Below are 23,695 nucleotides of genomic sequence, written 5' to 3'. Positions count from 1 at the left end.
AACACATCTTTTGTTCCATCTCTTCATACTGAACTTTGGGAACATCCATCTATTTTCAAATTAAATATTATTTTGCATTTCCCTCCTCTGAAATAAGGTTCTGAGCCCTCCATGTCTTGTTCACCCATTACTGGGTTTTCTACACCTGCATTTATCAAATCCCTGCTACCCAGATAAGTCAGTAATGGCTTGTAAAAAAAAAAAAAAAGTTGGTTTGGAGAAGAGCTATTTTAGATCATGGCTGAAAGAGCTACGCTGCAAATGCACAAGTGTCTATGGAGTACAGAAAGGTGAGTGAGCTCTAAGGGTCTGCTCCTCAGCAAGAGAGAGAAATCTGCCAGTTATGTAGAGAAGGTGAATATACAATTTCTAATCTAAATTTATTCCTAAAGCATCCTCTCAGGGTAGCACTAGTTATTAAATCTCTGGTTACATTTTGCAATCGAGCAAGACTTGAAGTGAATGAGCGCAAGGATCAGGAATTATAATTTATTTCATTCTGAAAATGTAATTGCCTCCAGTGTGCCACGCTCTTCACATTTGAACTGTAGGTGGAGAAACTACTTAGCGTGTGTCAAACTTTCAGCTTAATATTGTTGTATTAGTTTCTACTATTAATACATGTTGCTGTTCGTAGTCATTGCCAAAGTTTAAATTATAGCTATAATAAATCTTTCACATCAAATATTTCATAAAATGCTTCCATCTTAAAGTCATCAGGAAGATGCTCAATATGCCTAGGGGGTGATTGGGGGACACCAGGTTGTGTATATTTGAGAAAACCATATCTTCTACATTTTCTGTTCAGAAGCTTCTATCACAGCTATATTAAAGATATCAAAATATTTAAAATATTTGTTTCAAATTCTTCACCGTTCCCTCTTTGTTTGACTAACTGTAGAATACAAGACACCAAAATCAATGTCAATGTCCTACATGTAAAAATATGCTATTTGGGGAAATACAAGATATTATTTCAAAAACAGAATATCTCTTAAAAATATCATTTCTCATCGTGAGGGCTCTTGATAGCTATAAATTTTAGACAATGGTTTTTACATATATTTAGGGCTTATTGTATTAGAATGTCTGACAGCAAAATTTATTTTTGATATTCTGTCCCCTTGCTTGTTCCTCCATGGTCCCGTCCAGAGCTGGGTTACATTTTTTATTTCTTCCACATATCCTCTCAACCACTGACTGGAAAGAGAAAACTGTTGCTACTTTACTCTTTTTCTGAGCCACTTGGAAATACTAAAATCCTGTCATACATACCTTCTCTTTTTTGATGAACGTGTTCAACAGACTCTGTTATGATGACGGGATCCCTCAAAAGATTTGAGAGAAGAAAACTTTGAGTGTCGTTGGCTAAGTATAATGACTCCATAGTGCGCATGCTGCTGGAGACAAAATAAATGGGTGGCTCACTTAAAGTTGGTAATATCCAAGTTTCCCAGTTCCTTTCTCCATGCCCTAAAACATGATTTGAAGGGAAAACACTTAAATAAGCATCCTAAATTAAATCCATGATAGCTTATATGTGTAGAAAGAGAGCAAAAATGTGAATTTTCTCAAGGTGGTAGTAGGAAGAAATTTGTTAACAGTAATGAAGATAGAAATCTTGATTATTGTTTCCAACATTGATATTAGACGGCATACATCAATAAAGAAGATGGGAAAATTTTTTAACTTTTTACAATTCATATATAATAAGTATTTTGAATGGCTACATAAATATTTATTAAGTAAATTCATAATATTTAAAATTTGTTTTCTTTTCTCATTGTTAAACTTGCTTTTCTCATAGCTCAGAATTTTTGGTGAAATTCAGTAGGATCCTAAGGGTGTTATACTCCAATACGGCAACAGCTAACAGAAGAGAGGAGGAAAAACAGCAAAAGCAAATATAATTCTAGACAATCACCGGACATAACATTTAAACATAACTTCTGTACAAACCAATATAATTGAAACAGTTTTCATTGAAAATAAGGAATGGTATTCACAAATAATTCTTTGGCTTTTATTAGCATTAAAATTCAATAAATATTTTTGAGATCCTATTGTGTTACCAAGAAACAGGAGTCAAATATTTCCACTTAGAGGAATGTAAGTGCAAGTCCTGGCTAGACAGTTTGAATTAAATTAAAAACGTCCTTTTCTTTGGTTCCATACATTCTAATGAAAAGAGTTCATTTATCTTCAGCGTCTGAGTTTGCCATTTTTTATTCTGAATATGGTTCTTCAAATGGTTTGATGTTGAGGGTCATTAGCACTTCATTTTCCCCCAAAGTTGGCTCCTTTTAGTTCTTGAGAACCTATGTCAAAAACAATTTTCTAAAATAAAGGACTCAAAATTCAGTTCAGCTATTTCCCATCTTAGTCATTTGCTTACAAAGTCTGGTCAGAGAAAAGTCCTCTGCCACTCTGAATAGTGGAGAAATGTTCTTATCTAAGTTAACTCTTACATCACATTTTATACAAGAGCACCATTGTAGACTATAGGCCGGTAAGCATGAAATGGCTAAATAGAAAAAACAAAAAGCCTGACCTTTGTCAGACAAGAGATGCTTACTAGTTTTATAAAGGATTGTCATGATCTCCAAGTTTCTACACTACAGAGGATCCATTTTCAGCCATATTTAACTCTGGCAATTAAACCTATGAAAATTTATCCAAAACTTGGAAAAATGCTAGGAGATTATTCGGGGTATTTTCAATATAGGTTTGGAATCAGCCCACCCTTCCTGAAGATTATCTGATTTTCTAGGGTATGTACCTTCGTTTGACTGCAAATGTACTGTTTATTAGGATATTTTACAAATCTGTAATATTAGAGATTAATTTTTAGAAAACTGATAGCCATACATATGATTCTTATCTAAGAGCATTACAAATAATCCTTGTCTAGGAGCATTGCAAATGATTCTTCAACAATAGCAATTTAAATGATTTCTGGTCAGGAGGAAAAGTAACCCCAAGATTACCATTTCTTGTCTAGTAGCATTAACTGTTAACCAATAACGTTTCTATTTTTTACTTCTGCATTTCTTTAACTGACAAACTATAAAAATCCCAATTCCTCAAAATCTTTTTCAAACCAGGTTTAATATCTTACTGATTCTTTCATTAGAGTTAAATAAAAACTTCGACATGTTCATTTTATATTATTATGAGAGTCATGTGTTTAACTTTTTGAAAATTATACTTTAGCACTCTTTCTAACAAAAATCTTCAACTAATAAAATAGCCCTCCAGTGATAAGAGCAGGAACAAAAGGCTGATCACAGGAACACAGAATAAGCTGGCAGGCAAATAGAAAATACTCAAATTAGAAAGCAAGTAAAAAAGCAACAGAATTAAACAGAGAAAATAAAGGAATCTAGTGTCTTAGGGCAATACAATAGTCTGGGAACTCTATAGCTCCAAAATGGTGAGCAAGGCGGACTTCTCATGGAGGACATTGATAAAGTGCAGCAAGGTGGCTTGCTATCTACCTCCAAGTGATGTTTTGAAAATAGACATAAAAAAGAAGAGCACAAAAGAGGAACATGAAAGGACTATTTGTGAGTAAATGTGAAGCATTTCCAGGAAATAGCATATTAAGAATTTAAGAGCATAGGCTCCTGGTTTATAGAGAACTGGGTTCAAATTCAGAGGATAATGACACTACCTACCTCTTAGATTTGATATGAATATTAATTTGAAAACCTACATAAAGCACTTAGCACAGTGTCAGGCACATACTAAAGTAACTTGATAAATGTTAGCCCTTATTATTTTTAATGACTTGAGAAGATTTTGAAAGGTGATAGATAATCTACAGTGCACTGAAGAGAAGAAGCCATCAAACTTCGAATATTAATATTGTGATCTTATTGTATGTAGAGGCTGGTGGATCCTGAGGATAGCTGGGTTGCATTGATGCTAAGATAGACGTAGATCCTGGATGCTAAGTCTGCTCTGAATAATGGTATTTAACAAAAAGTAATTATGATCCAGAAATGAGACTGCAATACTACAATGCAATCCAGATTGGACAAGAATGGTGAGACATACTAGAACAGATCCAGACAAATTAGCTAAGTCACAAAGAAGGAAAATTTAACAAGACGGAAGTGAAGCATTCAGGTTGACTAAAGATACTTTTTCTACCCCTAATAAATTGTAAGCATACAATCGTAATCTTTCTAAAAATTAAAGTTTTTAACTTAAAATTTCTCTTATGTTCACTTCATAGAAAGAGTATATGTCATGCTGTCACACCACTATGAGTTCAATCATTTATTTCTAAATCTTGATATTGTCTTCAAAAAACATCATTCTGAATATAACCTCTTATTGCAGTAGGCAGACCAGTGAAAAGCACCCTTTACCGAAAGGTGTAAGAACAATTGCGGGATTACAGAACTGGAGAAGTAGTAAAGATTGCAGAATATAAACTTCTGTTATCACCATACATTCCATATTTTTATAAATCATAAAACAGCAATATTGGAAACACCCCCATTTATCTCTGTAGTCTCAGGCAAAATCTGATCTCAAGAACAACAGAAGGAGATCAACTGTTCGCTTCTAGTTAGAATGAGATTTACGATAAAAGAAATAGTAAAATCCTCTGAAGATTCTCCCTACTGGACTGATATCATTAGAATTTTTTCAGTTTGTATTGTGCTAAAAATTCACCTCCACAAAATATACGTATTTGAACACAATGCTCCAAAGTGGTAAAACACATAACTCATTGTCACTCTTAAATACTCTGTTCATAACTAATGGAAACACCAAGAATCTTAGCCTGGATCCTCTTTCCAATCTCTTGCTTATTTTGCTTCAGATAAAGTAGAAAAGAACATGTTAATCTTAGAGCTACTTGGCCTTAATCTCAGAATAGGATTGCTATCCATTGTGGTCAATGCACTGAAGCTATAACAGCCAACGTTCCTGAGAGCCAAGTGGCACTAGGGGATCTCCATGGAACAAAAGGAGAACTTTTCTATGGGATGATCTAAGGGATTTCTTTCTAAGGTCTTTTAGCATAAAATAGAGGAATATAAAATATTCTCCTGTCTAACTTTCTCTCTCATCTTTAAATATTGCTAAATTTCTTTGATATTTTAGATACATCATATTTTACAATATTCGCTTCTTCAGATATATTAAATATTTCCATGCTAAAATAGGAATAAAAAGATTAGTGAGGTAGGGTGAAAAAAAAGATGTGGTAAGATAGTAAAACAAACTTATTTCACTATTAATAGTAGAAACTCCCTAAACAAATAACAAAAATCACATTTTGTAATCCAAACTGAATAAGACTTTGGAAGACGTTGTTGGAAAACCAACAACGCTGATATCAGTACAATCTAAAGGAAGTATATAAGAAAAAAAAACCTTTAGAAGCAAGAAAATTAATGACCATAAAATTAAACTGGTATGAGAAATTACATTAAATTTGAAGACTGTTTTTAAGACAATTACCCGCTTTATTTAAATATGAGCCTTCCCTCTCACAACAGCAATTCTTAGAGAGGAAAGACTAAAAGAATTTAATTAAAATGTACTTATTCTCAAAGAGTTGACTTTGAAGTAACTTTGAGAATAAATTTTTAAAAAGATAAATAAAGCCCCAGCCATAACTGGCCAGGAAAAGAGACCCGATGTGCCTTCTTGCCACTTAAACTACACCATATTTTTGACTTCTGATGTGAAAGTAACAAAGCTGAGTAAAAATATTTGAATATATTGTTCAGACACAGACTTCTTTACCCTCTGTTTAAGCAGCAACATCCTCTGATGTTACTGAGTAGATGATGTTTTCTTTTGCTCCCTTAATGTATCTATTGAGTTTTCTTTACAGGGTAGGAAGAAAAAAAATCAAGGATTTAAGAGGCAGAGAGAGGGGACTAATATCCAGACAGCAGCTGCAGAAGATAATGGATGGACTAACTTTTTTCATTTTTAATCACATAGACTAGATAAATAATTTAAAAACTTTAAATATATAATGCTTTCAAAGAAGAGAAATGTACCAGGTTTCCAAAGATATTGACTTCCAAAGTGCTATATGGAGTGGCAAAGTATTAAATTTTTAAATATTCTGATCCTAATCTTTACATTACAGACTATCTGTGTATTGATTGGAGCACTGTGTTTTCTTTCTTCTACCAAAGGCCATTTACAGATATCACTAGCTGTCATTCCGGGAAATGCGTTATTGAATCATCATTATCTCCCCACGTAATCAGAATCTCTCAGAGTTTGTTTTATAAGTATTTTTAAATACATAAAGCTTGATATGCGGTCCTAATTTTCATAAAGAAAAGTTTCCTGTATATTTATTTTTCACTGGAGTTAATTAAGTATTATGATGGCTATTCAAGTCTGAATTTGAAAATTGATATTGGAAATCAGCTATTGCTAAAACTTCTTTAAGACTACAATGCGAAATCTGTTAACTTTTATAAGGACAGAGCAGTGACTTTAAATCATTAGGTCAGCCCCCAAATGAAAAAGAGATGATCAAATTGATAACAAGCTCTCTCTCTGTGGTGCTATTAGAAAGTGAGGACTTACTATAAAAGCACTTACTGATTCATATGAAAAACACTACATACACATAGGCCTTCAATTACTCAGAAACTTCATTCTTTAAGAAGGGTTCCAATTAATGTATCTCCAAATATGTATGGTATTCACGACCATATCAGGTGTAAGCCTGCTCTGTCAGTAAGTAAGCCTACAAACAGGAAGGTCAATGGGTGAACTTCTCTTTTTTCCCTTTCATGAAACAAAAGCACCATGGAAAATATCACAATAAGGCTGATTTATTGCATAATCATCCATTTAAAATAGTAGCATTAATTCATCCTTGGCTAGTGCTAAAATAAGTAGTGTTTCAATGAGTATCAACCCTTCAACATGCTAAAAAAATAATAATTAGATGAAAGGAAACAAAAGTGAGAAGAGCAACTTTTTAACTTATAGGCACATTGAAACACTTCCATAACCTACGTTTGGGGCCAGTAAATCACAAGGATTCCATTGTTGAAACAAGAAATTTGTTAATTTTGTCTTTTATTAAATCACATCATTATCAACCAAGATTTTGCCCTTCTCTCCTCCAGTCCTGACTCTAACCTCCTCATATCATTAACTCTGCCTTTTGTCTCAGCTCTCAGTTCTCTCTTGAGAACTTCTAGGGGAGTTTTCCTTGTTCTTCTTGACTAGATAGTATGCAACTCCCAGCTCTCTGTAATCCTTCATTATGATATTCACCACAGTTTCAAGGCCTTGTTTACTTCTGTCATTCTTTTATTATTGTCTGCTTCACTCACTAGACTGTAAGCTAAACAAGGGCCAGAAGATGTCTCCCCCACCTCCTCCCGCCCCACCCTGCCTTGTCACTGAGTCTCCAGAGCTAAGGACAGTGTTTGATAGTAGTCAAGCAAAACTTGTTGGATAAATGAACAAATGAATGAATAAGTAAAGTGATGAAACTGTGAGTCTCAAATATAGATGATGAATAATTAACCCTTTCCACAGATCTTATGAAGATAGAGTAACATAATAGCTCAAATGAAAATGATATCTCTTAGCCAACCTGTAGTTTCACAGATTGGGAAACTGAGACTTAGAAAGCTTAAACAAACGGCTAGTGGCAAAGATTCTTTGCACATTGCCCTATGCTGTGATACCAGTTTATTATTTAAGAATTTAAGATTTTACTATAAAAGGATTATTAATTCTTGTCATAAATACTATGTGCATAATGCCCTCAATTACTCAAAAGGACTTCATTCTTTAAGAAGTAGCCCAATTAACACATCTCTCAAATGCCGATGGTGTTGATGATAAAATGAGATGTAAGCACATTCTGCCTTAAAGTGTGCATACAAACTAGTGGTAAAGACACTTTTACTACTCTCTAATTTTTATCCAGTGCAAATGAAGATGTTTATTCGTTACAGGCCTAAATATCTGAAAGTTGTATTCCCTTTGCAATCTTCTTATATGCTACAATGACATTAAAGAAGAGCAGAGTACCCTGCTGACAGATCCAAAAATTCCATATATTTTAATATATGCTGCTACTTGACATTGTGCCTTCTTATACATTTTAAATAAATGTTTCATCTTCTCTTTCTGCTAGGAGGTGATTATACCCTGCAGGGCACCTTTTTATGAATTCAATAGCAAATACTACAGTAGGCCTAGAAGGGGCCTTAGGGGCTTTTCTTGATCTATTCTTGAATCTTCAAACAGGAGAATATCTTAACCATTACATAAACATGTATTGGCCCATGTGCTCATGCCTTAATGAATTCAAGACGAGACTAATAAGAATTAAGCAGCAGACATTAAAGTTTAACCATCTCTAACTCTTTACTGTAGTTCCTTTTATTCTGATTTTTCTGTGGATGTTGAGTGTGGCAGGATGCTACAGTGATGGGTTGTGTGGATTTAGAGATATAGAGAGCAATATAAAAAAACATGAAAAGTTGTGATGGGAGCTTGGCAGTTCAGCAACCACCCTTTACCTAGACAAGAGCAGAATGCTTGCAGGCCTGCTATGGAAGCCATTGCCTCCAAGAATTGTAGTTTCCAAATTTAAAAAAAAAAGGAGAGAGAAATATTATATTCTCTCCCAAATACCCGTGATGTACAGACATTAGCTGCATGCCTAATCAGAATCTCATCTTGCATTTTAAGGTCATTTCCCCATCTGGTCTTTATCTGAATATTTTAACTTCTGTATCGATTTCTCTAAATTATGTGATTTTATATAAAACTATGACAACGAATTTCAGGCATTTTAGGCTATATACTCATTTTATTTAGCTTTTTCTTTTTTATGTGTTGCAATTCTTATTTATAAGAAGAAATACACAAATCCTATCTTTGTTATGTCTTACCGATATATTCAGCATTCTATAACTTTTTCCACTGTTAATTAAAGAAAGTTTTGTAAAAATTTCTTTTGTGACTGATTCTTCATCCAAATATCAATTCAGTTCCCTCTCTGGATATCTGAATACAAACATGGAGGATATGAAAGAATGCCCATTATCATCCACACTTGAAAAAAAAGCAACTTCATATCCCTGCGTCTGGGGTAAGTTAGCTGTGTGAGCTGGTGCGTGACAGCTCCTAGGAAGATGAATTAAAATCAAAATAAAATAATAAATACATCATAAAATATAACCAGCACTGGCCACATAATTTGCGAGGTACAGTACAAAATGAAAACTTTGGTCCTCTTATTCAAAAATTACAAATTTCAAGATGATAGTCAAATATTAAGCAAGCATGGGATCGTTCTACGCACGGGGTACTGTGTGACTGCGCAGGTTGCATACCCCTGTAGCTGGCCCTAAATATAACTATCATTTTATATGAATTACCAAGGATGATTTCCTTAGTACATGTTCTTTTTGAAATGGTAGGGTATCAATGATTCTAAAGGAAGTTCTCTTTGGTTAAAATTGGCCTGTCTGTTTGATATCTAAACTGTTCAGATAATACGGGCTGCTTTAAGACAACGTTTGATTACTAGACTGACTGATTGAAATAGGCACAAAGTAGGCGCAAAAACAAAACCTTCAGGGGCTGGCCCAGTGGCGCAAGTGGTTAAATGCGTACGCTCCCGGTTCGGATCCCAGGCGCGCACCGATGCACCGCTTGTCAAGCCATGCTGTGGCAGCGTCCCATATAAAGTAGAGGAAGATGGGCATGGATGTTAGCCCAGGGCCAGTCTTCCTCAGCAAAAAAAGAGGAGGATTGGCAGATGTTAGCTCAGGGCCGATCTTCCTCACCAAAAAAAAAAAAAACCTTCATAAATAACAAGTTTAAAATCCTTCTCAGAGAAAGTAATAAAAACACCAGAGAAGTATGAGGCTTCTTAGTACTTAGAAATGTTCTACACTGATAGACTAAGAACATTCAAAGAATTAGTGGACAATATAATAGCATAAATTAAATTTTTATCTGAACCTAAATAATGAATTTCGTGAGAGCTGAGATGTTGATTTGAAAATGATTTGTAGTTAACTGTCAGTGGAAGCAAGGGGGAAGAAAAGATTTTTTTAAGTACAGATAAAAGTTAAGTTAGAATCCACATGCCAATGTATACTTAGTAGTGGCTTTTCTTCTCTGTTCTTGCTAGAATATTTTGTGCTTTACACTTAAATGTGAAGTGTGATCACTAACAGATTTGTTGCTTAAATAAACATAACAGTGGTATGAGGCTATTGAATGATATAGCTCAGCTTTGTCTCCTATTTAATGGTGACATTAAGGGACCTGAGGTTACTATGCTTCTTCAGTGAAGAACCACAAATCACACTGTGGCAGACTGCAGAAGGGAACAAACGTTATTTCCAAAGTTAAAACTGTGTCCCAGACCTTTCCTGAAAGCAGGATATCATGTAGAGTCACAGAATTATCACAATAGTAAAGCTCATTGAGGGACTTAGAAATGCATTTAAGGATGAAGTGTCTGAGAACTCTAGAAAGTCTGATTTTAAAGCCTATTGCCATTCATCTAGGATTTTTTAAATAATTTTCCATAATAGATTTGGCTTTTGATAGGCAGCATTTCAGAATTAAATACAAGAGAAGGTGCATTATTTGATTTAAGAGAGTCCTTGTGTATAGACGAAGTATAGAACATGCTTAGGATAAGAGTGAGTCAATATATTTAATCCATTTCTGGGAAAACTATGTTTGGAGGGGTGGGAAGAGGAAAGAAGTCTTACAAATTGTAACTGACTCCTTGAAATCATTGAAAATGATCAGTAATAATTGTATCTAATGGAAATAAAAGAATATATCAGGGCTCCATCTTTAAAGCTGTATACTTCCGTTAGTCAGAAGATCCATTTCTTTATTACTATCCTCTCTAAACTTACTTATCTGACAAAGAGACTGAAGTTAAATTTATCAATAACATTCACCCAATAAATTGGTTGTGTTGCCCAAGGTTACTGTACTTGGAAAGGAACATTTTCACTTAGAAAACCACTTCATATAATAAAATAATATGACAAATTGTATAAACACCAGACTTTTGAGATGGAAATTGTTGGTTATCTTTCATATAAGAACCATGAGATTCTTCAATGAAGCTTCTTTGTGAACATAACTTTCCTGAGACATTGTTTTTTCTTTATAAGAGCAAGCCTGTACTGAGAGACAATTTTCCATTGAACTCACGTTTTAGTACATTTTGCAAGTAAAGATCTTGATTGCCTTTGTTCCAGACTATCTTTTGAAGGGTCTTTGGATAGCAATGAATGGCCTTGTAAGATAGAAATAGTGTCTCCCTCTAGAAGATAAGGCAGTTTTAATTATAGCCTCCAGAGCAAAAGGAAGGCACGCTCACCCCCATTGTAAGAGTCTGTTTCCCTTAGCTCAAGGTTCCTCTACTGTAATGCAACCCAAGTGTGTGTAGGTATCACTTGTCCCTCTGTCTCATCCTCTGGGAAATGAGGCTTAGAGAACCAGCACAAGACAATGTGTTGATACCTTCTCTACTGTTATTATTGTGAGTCATAAAGGCCTTTGTCTCTGACCCAATAATCATGTGGATCCTGCCAGCTTTCATGAAAAAGCGTGACGTAGGCTAACTTGTTAGTTTGGAAGTTAGTATTTGTCTCATGTGCTACCATAAAAAATACCACAGACTTAATAGCTTAAATGACACAGTTTTGGAGGCTAGAAATCTAAGATCAAGGTGCCAGCAGGGTTGGTTTCTGGTGAAGCCTTCCTCCTTGGCTTGTAGATGTGGAGGCGAGATCCACCTTCTTGCTATGTGTTTACACATAGTGGCCTTTGTGTAGCAAGAAGGCCACCTTCTTGCTGTGTGGCCTTTTCTCTGTCCATGCACACTTCTGGTGTCTCTTCCTCTTCTTATAAGGACACCAGCCCACCCAGATTGGGACCTTACCCTTACGACCTCATTTAAGCTTAATTACATCCTTAAAGGCCCTATCTCCAAACAGAGTCACATTGCGGATAGTCTTCAACATATGAAACTATGGGGGAGAGAGGGAGACACAATTCTGTTCATAACATAGGGTAAAATCTCATATCCTTCACAATTCTTGACACCATGTATTTCAAAATGTCCTAGTATTGTCTGATACTTCTTTCCATTTTCATTAGGAGTTTTTTTGTGTTTTATAGATAATTTATATATTGACATAGATTCTACCAACTAAGGATTGTTGCATCAAAACTACTAAGGAAAGTGGCAATTATAAATCACAAATTAAACAAATAAAGTAAAATGATAAGTTATTCTTAATTTTAATAAAAATTCAATTTAATTACAAACTAATAAATGTTTACCCTGATGGTCACAACCAACAACATCATTATAATTAAGTTATATGATGCACCTTATATCTACTATAAAGAACTTTCTAGTTATAATATTTCTGATTTGAATTCTTAGGGTAGCTTTATAAGAATCATACAGGTGAAATGAGAGAATCATTGATATTTAGGCTGAGATTATATAACTTTCAAAAGTTCATATAGGAAGTCAGTAGTAAGTTTGTAAATTAAAACTCAATATACTGCCTGCTAGTTTAGCAATTTACTCATTAAACACCTCACCACTAGATACAATAATATCCTGCCAACATGAGATCAATTCTCCAATACAATTGTAATAGAAACAGTTTTAGAGCTTCAATGAATAGTAGAACATTTCAGTAGCTACTGTTATTGTGTGCTGACTAAAAGCTTCATCTCAGACTGCATTCTGCCTTGCTCAATGTGCTCTGGCAATTTTATTCCTCTACATCCATCTTATTTGCATTCTAGGGCCTTTGCATATGCTGTTCACTCTGCCTTAGATGCTTTTCTCCAGGCTATTCAGTGGCTGGGTTCTGCTAGTCACTTTTCAACCAAAATGTCATCTCAGAAAAAGCTCATTGGATGGTCAACCCATCTAAAACACACTTCTTCTCTAAAGCAATGAACCTTTATCATTTCATCTTGGATCTATCACTCATCATATCTTTATCATTTCAATCTGTAACTGTCTAATTTGTGTATTTATTGATTTATGTATTAACTTCTTAAGATCAGGGAACTTCTGTTTTGTGCGCTGTTAACCAGGACACAGAACAATTCTAGGCATATATTTGTTGAATAAATCAATGAAACTTTTCATTAAATTCTAACAAGTTTCAAATAGGTATTAATAGTCTTTATTTTTAAATGAGGAAAATGAGACTCAAAGAAGTTAAGTAAGTTGCTCAAGGTCACACAAACAGTAAATGCTAGAGCTGTAGTTAAAAGCCATATCTGCTTAAACTTTAGAGGTTGTCGAGTTAAGCCTATGCTTTCAGAATCTTCCCTCCTTCTATAATCAGAGTTCAGCTCCTTTTCTTGTTCCCCAGAAAGGATCTGCTTTCATCACACACCGGTATTGAGAAATATACTCAATCAAAGGAGAGCTAGAGGAGAGACCTTTTCCTCACATATCCTAGCAAACTAATTAAAATCCTCATAGGCTGTTGTCTCCCTTCTTCACTTGATGCAATTTCTTCTTCCTCCCCTGGCTTTCCCCCTCCTTCTCCTCCTCTTCCTTCTTCTTATTATTCACAGTAATTCAGGGCTTTCCAACTTCTCCCTCCAAATTGATATAAATACGCACTGTGGCAATCAGCAAAGAGGCCTGCCTCCTAGAATCAGGATTTCTTCTCCCAGTTCAAGTCCCTATGAAGATTATAAAGGAAAAATGTGTTGTTCTTTATATCAAGTATGTCTTACTCTAGCACTTTAATAAGTAAATCAACTAAACCTTTTCATTGTAGCATTCCCATCCTAGAGAGTGTTATGACTGAAAGAGCAAAAGAAGGAAGGAGTCCTACCAATGGATAGGCTTAATACAGCAGCCAAGAGCAATACAAAGTTTGGTGAGGTAATGTCCTCTCTATCTAGGATAGACATTCTAGATATATTGGGAGGGTTTATTCTGAATATATCCTAGGCATGCATCTTTTTGGCTTTTAAACGGCACAATCAGGCTTTTAATGAAATATCTCAATATGGGCCCTGGGAGAAGTTAGTAGCTGATGATCACACTGTAGATGTTTCCAAAAGTACTTTCTCTGGAGTAGTGTAATATTTCACATATTTTGCCCTTGTTATTTATTACCCAAAGAGGAGAATACCCCATGTGTTGGTGAAGGTATTTTGAATTAATAGTCATGGTTCTGATCTCGCCTCTACATACAAACACTACAAAATAAGATTGGTTTTAGAGAAAATGAAACTTAATGAGAAAAAAAAGAAAACAAGACCAACAAAATGGTACATATATTTATAACTGCACAACCAGGCTTATGGCATAATGCATTACAGTTTCACAAACAATCGATACAAATTATTGGATATAAAATTACTTTTTGATGACCACTGTGAAAATACAAGCTGTTCAAGTCATTCCTCACACTACTATTGATTTTACTCTACTCTTTCTATTGCATTTTTAAAGCACTTGATGTCAATTTTTAAGTCTCTAGTCTATAGTAAAATACTAAACAAATTCATGTAGACTGAAATTTTCTAAGGGATATCAAGGAAAAAGGGATTCTGAGAAAACTTTTGCTTTGAATTTCTCATTCCAACAAGCATCTCTTTTTTTAAAGATACAAAAAGGTCTTCAAAGTCACACTTCCAAAAAATATTTGAAATTATTCCAGCATTTTAAGACTTTCAGTGATCTTATTTTATCATTTTTCCTATAGATTCTTTACCGTAGTGTAGCACTTACTGGCCGATTGGTACCCATGAAGATCATAATGTTATCTGCCGAACGTGAAATCACACAATTATCATGTTTAAATGCAGGAGTTTCTGTATTTTAAACTGTTATTCATCAATTAGTATTTAATATTAATTTAGGATATTTAGAATTAGATGTAGTTGCCTCTGTGACCAAATGTTGATAATGCTAATAACTTGCCAACAAGATGTTTTAAGCTGCGATTCCCAGGAAACAGACTCTGAAATTGAGATTTGCATGTGCAAATTTTATCAGGGAGGGCCCTTGGTTATAATATCTGGAAAGATGCAAAAGAAGCAGGGTTGGGCAAAGGGAAAATTTGGATTGCCATCTAGTTGCAACAGAAGAGCCTCAACTGACCCCAGTGGGAGTTCTGAAACTGGGAAGTGTTTTCATACACGGTTCAAACTAAAAAAAAATGGGTATGGGACATCCCTTTGTATCATAGCATCAACCCAGGGAAGAGGGAGGGTATGACCTCAGGCGAGGTAGCTTCTTTGGCCAAAGTCAATTTCCTAGAATGACAGGTGAAGGAATGAGGGCTTCCGTCCTGAAAGGGCGACCTGGAGGCTGTATCACAGCAAACACTGTAAGTAGAATAGGGGTATTTTTGTATCATGAGACCATGCATCCTAGAATTATATGCATGTAAGATCTTCCAACTTCCCAACCATTCACTTCTTGCCTCTCTCTTGATGCTCACTGCTCTGAAAATAATTTCTACTTAGCTCTCTCATTCTGCCCATTATTTATCCCTCCCTGAGTTTCTGTTTCTATATGAACTTCTGTTTGTTTTTTCACCTATTTCAGCATTACAGTTTGATTCCCACATATCCAGTAAAATTAAACTAAATGTCAAGCAGAACAGTGGTTTTTTAACTTTTTGCTTAGGTAAATGCTAAAAGAATTTTCAAAATAACCGTGGGCCCCTCATACATTTTTAAGTTGATTTTTGTAGTTGTTATCATTGATTTAAATATGTGTAAAGAATATAATGTATAACGAATTTTAAATATTGAAAATTATAAAACTGTGTTCCATCATGATTTAAAAGGGGTTGCATAGCATCTAAATACCATAGACCTTGATGCCTACTTCTTAAGAACTTAAAATTATACACTATTCCTTTTATTCTTTATCTATTCCACTTTTCCCCGTGGAATCTTATCTTAGTGTAAAATATTGTTATACTGTAAATTTTATCATTCACACTATGGTATTTACCTGCCTCACAAATATCTATATGAACTGAAAATAAAATTTTTTTAAGTTCCTGTCCTAAAATCCCCTAAATGTTAAATTTTTTCTAATTTGAATCATTATCTTTATTAGTAGTGTACAGTTGATCAAAATGACATGATATTTTATTTATTTTAATTAATACTTATGAAACAAAAAGTAAATTTTTATTTAAAATGTATTTTTAATGAGACAGTGCCAGATTGTTTTTCAATTTGTTCAGTTACACATGGATGAAAATCACTGATTGCTACAGTGAAACATGGCTCAGCAACAACTGTATCCCTGGTAGAGATATAAGTCCTAAAAATACTGCTCACGAAAATGTGTTTCAAATGGAACGTTTTCTATTATACTAATATCAATGGAAATATTCAGAATATCTGACCACATAATGTCTAACCAATTCAAGAAGAACACCAATGTGAAAAAATATGGCTATACCGCATCACTAGTCAGCCCTGGTGGTCTAGTGGTTAAGATTCAGCACTCTCACTGCTGTGGCCCTGGTTTGTTTCGCTGTCAGGGAACCACACCACCCGACTGTTGGTTGTCATACTGTAGCAGCTGGATGTTGCTGTGATGCTGAAAGCTATGCCACCAGTATTTCAAATACCAGCAGGACAGGTGTCAGCGGAGCTTCCAGACTAAGATAGACTAGGAAGAAGGAGCTGGCCACCCACTTCCAAAAAAATTGGCCATGAAAACCCTATACATGGGGGCCGGCCTGGTGGCATAGTGGTGAGGTTTGCACGTTCCGCTTCAGTGGCCCAAGGATCACGGTTCGGATCCCAGGCATGGACCTACACACCAATCATCAAGCCATGCTGTGGCAGCGTCTCACACATGAAATGGAAGACAATTGTCACAGATGTTAGCTCAGGGACAATCTTCTTCACCAAAAAAAAAAAAACAAAACACAACCCTATGAATAGCAGTGGAGCACTGTCGTATATAGCGCCAGAAGTGAGAGGATAGCACAAAAGACCGGACAGGGTTCCGCTCTGCTGTACACAGGGTGGCTAGGAGTCAGAATCAACTCAGTGGCACTAAAATAAATGGCATCATAGATATAAAATATATGGTGATTTATTTACTTATTCAATGTTTCTTCCTCTAACTTAGACAATCTATGCTCACCTAGATATGAACACATTAAACACTCATTTTTTATGCTTTAGATCATATAGTCCCCTCACGCCCTCTTGCCTCTGGTTGATTACCTGAATGAGACTGGAGAATGGAAAATCTGAGGCTCTGCCCAGAGGGCCAGATCTATAAAGTATATCCTGTATCATTTCCCTTGCAGGCGAGGTAGGTGCCAAATACAGGGAAACTTGGCATATCCATACAAGATCTGAAAGCATGATGGAATCAAGTATGGATGTCGATTCCAAGCAAATGGAGTCCTCTGAATATTTCATAATTTGATCAACTAGATCAATAATGTCTCCCTGGGGTAATGGGCCTAAGAGGGGAAGAAAGCACATGACTGGAAGGGCAAAGAGATAGAAATGGACAATACATTGACTAGTAACCATACTTGAATTTAGTTACTTACGTACAATATATTATTATAAGCCACAGGATAACTATTATTTTACATATATGTCTTCTGCATCAGTCGGTGAACACCTTGAAGCCAGGGACTAATTCCTAATATGGTCCCAGCATGAAGTAAACACTCTAAAATGTTTTTCGAAGTTATCTCTTTTTACATATGCTTTTCATACCTCTTGATACATTTCAATGAGTTCCAGTATCAGTGCATATCATACTTTTCTAGCCTGAGAACGCTTTGCAGTTAAAAAGAAAAAACAAAAACTTTTCAGGAAAAAAAGTCTCTTTTGTTTTTTCATATTTGTTTGTTCCAAAGTCTTTTAATAATAAAACTCTATATCTTTATATTTCCTTTGCTACCCAGGAAATAATTACTTCCTCATATGTCCTTTTCACTTTGGCCCTTTTCTAAGTTGAAAGCTAAATTTTCTATACTGTATCTCTGGTAAGTCTTTTAATGTTTCTACGTTTATTAGCCATTATTGGAAATGTTCTCCTTCACAAGCACATGTATTGACATATCAGTCATGTAACGAATGCTTATTCAAAGTAGTTTGGAGGTAAGAAGAAATATTATGCATAGTTCTTGGCCTAGGGAATCCTGAAATGTTTTTGGATAATTGAGATGTAGATTTGAAAAATAATCAATAGTGAAAAGAAGAATATGATACTGGGGAGATGAGTTAGTGGAATATCCAGTCTATTGTGAGATGAGAGGGCCATTCTGCTGCCTAAAATCCTTCAGCTGCTTTCCAGTGTCCTTCGAATAAAGGTGCAACTTTTCAGCCACATCTACTACACTCACCTTCCAACTTTTGCTTATTTCTCCAGTATATTTCCTTACTATTCTAATCCTAACATCATCAACTCCATTTGGCTCCTCAGTATTGCCTTTGGGCTTCCAAAAATTTTTCAGCTTCAAACTGGTTGTTTTCTTTCCTTCCTTCCTTCTTCCCTCCCTCTACCCCTCCTTCCCCCTTTCTTTCTTTCTTGTCCTTCTTTTTTGACATTGATACCAGCTCAAGACAAGGTTGACATAGGGAAGCTATATTGTAGAAAAGAAAAGCTATTGTAACTTTGAACGACCTCTAACAAACTAACCCAGCTGGATACGCACCCTTAAGGAGATCTAACTGCTCTGTAGATTTTACAACCCCTGCTTGTGCATGTACCTCCCAGCTGCAATAAGATAATAACTTTGTTCTTTTGAGTTCCTTAGGAATGTGATGACCCCCAAACAGAGAGTCTATGCTGATAGCCATCATCAACGAAAACTGAAAGATCTGGTGTGGTGACTCCCAGTCTGTAACATCAGAGGGTTGGTATTCCTAACCCCTCCCCTATAACCCCCCAGCACATACAATTCCTGTAAGATTTTGTGCCCCCTTAAGATGGTTCTTTTGGACTTGAATTGGCCATCTTCCCTCTTGCTAGCAATCTGTAATAAAAAGTCCTTATTCTCCTACCATCTTGCCTCTTGACTATTGGCAGCAAGCAGAGGAACCCCTTTTTGGGTAGTAACAACATGACTTTATTCAAGACATTCAAAGCTGTCTTAGATGCCTCTCTTTTCATCTGTCAGTGCCCTATATGTTTTTCTGTCATGGTTCTTAGCACACATTGTGTAATGATCTCTCTGTATCCCATGTCAAATGCCATGATCTCTGAAGCCAAGGGCCATCTAACCTGTTCACTGTTACAAATCCAACAACTAGCATACTACCTGGTAAATAGTTCAAGCATAATAAACATTCACTGAATAAATGAAATTAAGAAAGTTTGCCTACTAGATGAGTGCAGACCTACACCACTCATCAAACCATGCCATGGCGGCATCACACATACGAAAAATAGAGGAAGATTGGCACAGATGTTAGCTCAGGGCCACTCTTTCTCAAGCAAAAAGGGGAAGATTGGCAACAGGTGTTAGCTCAGGGCCAACCTTCCGCACTAAAAAAAAAAAAAAGAGTATGTGGAAATTGAACTGGAAGACTGGAAGAGAAAAAGGAGGAAAGAATTCTTGGGCTTCATTTCTTGAAAGATGACTATAGGGCTATTTCTTTAGGAATGCATCTTAAACCAACTACAATATTAGTAGAACAATAACAAGCTATGCTTCTCTGACTAATTTAAATAATTTATCTTTACTGACCAAATATAAACATTGCATCTATATATCCCATTCCCTCTTATCCATCCCAGCGGAGAATTTCCAAATGAGGGAAATAAGTTTGGCCTCTGAGAGTTAAAACTTAAAATAAATACATAAGAGATCAGAGTAGAGATAAGCAAAGCCAATATTAACTGAGTACTCTCTCTGTTAAAACTCAGCTTGTTTCAGACATTTACAGCACTTAATCCTGCAATTAATAAAACAAAAATTCTAAATTTGCTACATCACTTGGGCTCTGTCTATAAAATGTAAATACATCCGGTTGATTGAAGTGGCCAGATGTTTTGGTGTGATATAAAAGCATCCTTAGACTACCAAGTACTTCACAGTAATAATTGCACTTTAAATAGCTGATAGAATTATTTTATTGTTGGCAGCTCTTGAACCTAATTTGGGTGGAATATTGTTCTCTTGGAATAAAACTATCTGCAGATCCATTTTCTTGCAGAATACAATAAAATGCACTCATGCCTCCAGATGCTTCTTATTGAAACTCTGTTTATAATGTCTGCAGATATAAAACTTTCATATCTATACTAGCTATGAGACTACCAGGATTCTTTTTTATCTCTGCCACTGACCAGATGAGTGACTCTGAACACATCATACTATGACTTCAGCCTCAGTTCTTTCATCTATAAAATTCAGACATTAACAAGGTGATCACCAAGGCCCTTTTAGCTTTAATATTCCATGACATTATAATTTTAAACCTCACCTAAAAAAAGGTATTGTGACATCATTAACTGAGCAAAATACTGACTTGTGCCATGGATTTTGATTTTCCCACAGACAAAGGAAGAGGCCACTGGCCTGTTTAGCCTTTTCTGGGCCTCTGTAACATGACATAACCTGTTCTAGGGCACCCAGACATTGCCTCTCGTCTTCAGTAGCTTCTTAAATTTAAGTTAAAGGTAAAGGGGGAGTGAATCATTCACATCCTTTACTTCTTTCCTGTGTACCTTTTCTTGCCCATTTTAATTCCAGCGTACACCATTTTCTTATAAGCATGATTGACAAGCAAGAATGTAGTCACTCAGAGATGCATTTCTCAGCTGTCACATTGGTAACAATAATAATGCAATAATAATTGCAGCATTTATGAAGCAAAGATTATGTGTCAGACACTTTGTAATAAAACAACCTTAGGAAATATGAATTATTACCTCCATTTTTACTGAAGAACAATCCATGTCCCAGAGAGACCTGTAAATACTGATCAGTAACACAGTCTGTATTAGAAACTATTTGGAGACATTTAATGTCGCTGCAATACTCTTTCTAAAGAGAGCACAGAACCTAGGGTTAATGAACAAGGGCTTTTCTGTGCAAACTTCCTTAAACCTCATCTGGATCCTTAGTAGAAGTCAGAATAGTAGAATCTAGCAAGAGACAAAACCCTCCTATGAGCCAACCACTTCCCTGTTACTATCCACCTACCTTTCGCTAGAACTCGGTCTTCGTGTTATTGACACTGCATCTAGTAGGTATGATTTAGTACTTTTTCCCAGTTGGAACTACAAGAAGAGGAGGGGGAGTAGGATCAGGGAATCTGGGAATTGGCAGCATTACTGTCATTACAGTAGACATGAAATTTCACCTCGAATCACTAGCAGTCATTTCAAGAATGTATTTTAATTTTATAAAGCAAAATTTATTGATGTATCCAAGTGTGCCATCAGTTATACTTCCTCATGGTGGTTTTATTTTAGAGTAAAGCGCATGTATAGTAAAGGAATGTGTGGGTGTTTGCGCTTGATAGGAATCTCAAAGAAGAGGGAACAAGGAACGGGCTGCTTCTAGATTAGAGCAGGCTCTCTGGAACGTCACTAGAACAAATGATAGTGGAGCACAAAGCAGTCATCAATTAAGCTCAGCAACTGGGTTTTTCTAGAACAGTATTTGTCAGATTTCCTAAGAAGAAGGTGAAACATATCTATGTGATAGAAGCAAAACTTTGTTTTCATGAGATCACGTGACTAAAAGAAAATCAGGGGCAGGACACAGGCTGATATATTGATGGCCCTCTATTTGAGTAGAAAAGAAAGAGAAAAAGATTTATCACACATTAGAGAGAGACTTGAGAGATAGCCTTCACTTCTATAAGATTCCTTAATCAGAAATTACTTTTCTTTGAAGTACCCTTTTCCCTTGGCATATTTCTCAAGACTTCCTAAATTTTTTTTTTATCTGGCTTGAGGACAGGTACTGAATAGAGTCTGTGATATCTTCATAGACTGCTTTTTGACTGAACAAACACAGCTTAGAGCAGGCAGTCAAAAGTCAAACAAATCATTTGGCCACAGACTGAGTCTCTGTGGTAAGAACAACTGGTCCTTAATATGGAAGATTCTGGTGGTTCAGTCCACAAAACACAATTGACTAAGGCCATCTTGAGGTCATGGCTAAAACAATTAGAGAAAGCCAGGTATCGCATAGCACTTGAGTGAGCATTGCATTTTAACATGGCTGCCTTTATACCAACATTTTAAGACCAACATTTTGGCTCAGCTATTTTGCTACCACATATATACCCGTGTGTCAAAAAAATAATTGAACTGTCATCTTGTTTTCTTATCTAGTAACATTCAAAATAGATAAGAGGTGAGGGATGGTGTAGGCATCAGGACTTTGTGATGTTAAGGGATGCTAGAAAGTTAATAATTGAATAAGCCTAAAAGTTGAGATGAGGATTAGATGAGATGACCATGGATGGACAAAGGGTATCCATTATGCACATTACTGTGTCGTGAAAAATAATAACACAGGGGATTAAACACCTGGCAATCTATAGCTAACCATATGGACTGTATCAAACAAGTCCCAATAAAATATACCAATTAAGGGCAAAAAATGATTTTTGCAGTCAAAACATATGTTTAAATCCTATCACTACTAGTTCGAATGTGTGTGACTTGTCATAAGCCACTTAATCTCTCTGAGCTTCAGGTTCCTCATCTGTAAAATAAGGATAATAATATCTACCTTGGAAGGGAAGTTTATTCTAAGGATTAAACATGGTATTTATAAAGTACATAGTATAATGACTGACACCTAGTAAATCCCAAGTTAGACAGTGTATATTTAATGGGAGGTATATAACAGCTTCATTGACATGGCTATCTTGCATTACTGAGAAAAGGAATGTGAAGCTAGGACAGGATCCCTTCTAAGATCCCTTCTACAGCTGGTGGGAACTAGGAAGGGAGAAATATTTGGTCAGTTTGACTGCTGTTAAATGGCCTCATGTTAATCAATTTGTTTGCTTAGCTTACATTTGAAATTTTGGTATAAAATGGAAAATTCATTCGGGGTCAGTCAATTTAAGCCATGGAAGAATTTATATGATGATGGTAGTGGTGGGTGGTAATGATGATGTTGATGATACTAGCACCTACCATTTATTAACTACTTATTATCTCTCTTTTCTAAGTGTGTTATGTGAATTATCTCATTAGTCTTCAAAAGAATCCTAATAAGAGTTAGACACTAAAATTATTCCTTATCTACATACGAGAAAAGCAAAGCATTGAGAAGTTTAGTAACTTTTTCAAGGTCTCGTGGCTGGGAAGTGTTAGTGGGAATTTAAACCTGTTAGTTTGGTAACAGAGCTTGCATTCTTAAAAATGATATACTGCCTCCTGGAATTATCCTAAGTTCATCTGTTCTATGTCTTTTTCCCTCATAGACATATGTAGTCATAAGCAAGTCCTGCTAATTTTAACTTGCATTTTCAGTCTAAATCTAAGGTTACTCCCCTCTGCAAGGATTCCTGAAATTGCATCTATTGATACCCTTACCTTTTCTCTTGTTGTCTAAAAGATGAATGTAACAGGGATAATAATTAGATAGGAAGGTCAGGCAGAAGAAGAGAAATCTCCTTCCAGGGAAGCTGGGGAGAGAAATTTCACTATAAACTT

The 23,695-nt window shown here is 35.6% G+C and overlaps 1 protein-coding gene across 1 annotated transcript in view; it reads right to left on the bottom strand.

Moving 5' to 3' along the window:
- Nucleotides 1-1,416: 1,416 nt before the first annotated feature.
- Nucleotides 1,417-23,695, bottom strand: part of LOC147914443 (uncharacterized) — a 300,164-nt gene continuing 277,885 nt past the window's right edge. The window contains exon 3 of the mRNA XM_087444691.1: nt 1,417-1,473. Within this exon, the coding sequence (XP_087300817.1) occupies nt 1,429-1,473 (45 nt within the window). The 3' untranslated portion in view covers nt 1,417-1,428. The remainder of the gene's footprint in view (nt 1,474-23,695) is intronic.

This window comes from Ceratotherium simum, chromosome 20 (assembly GCF_057802395.1).
Source record: "Ceratotherium simum simum isolate JZ-2026a chromosome 20, ASM5780239v1, whole genome shotgun sequence".
Lineage (NCBI taxonomy): Eukaryota > Metazoa > Chordata > Mammalia > Perissodactyla > Rhinocerotidae > Ceratotherium > Ceratotherium simum.
This window is presented reverse-complemented; position numbering and strand designations above follow the sequence as displayed.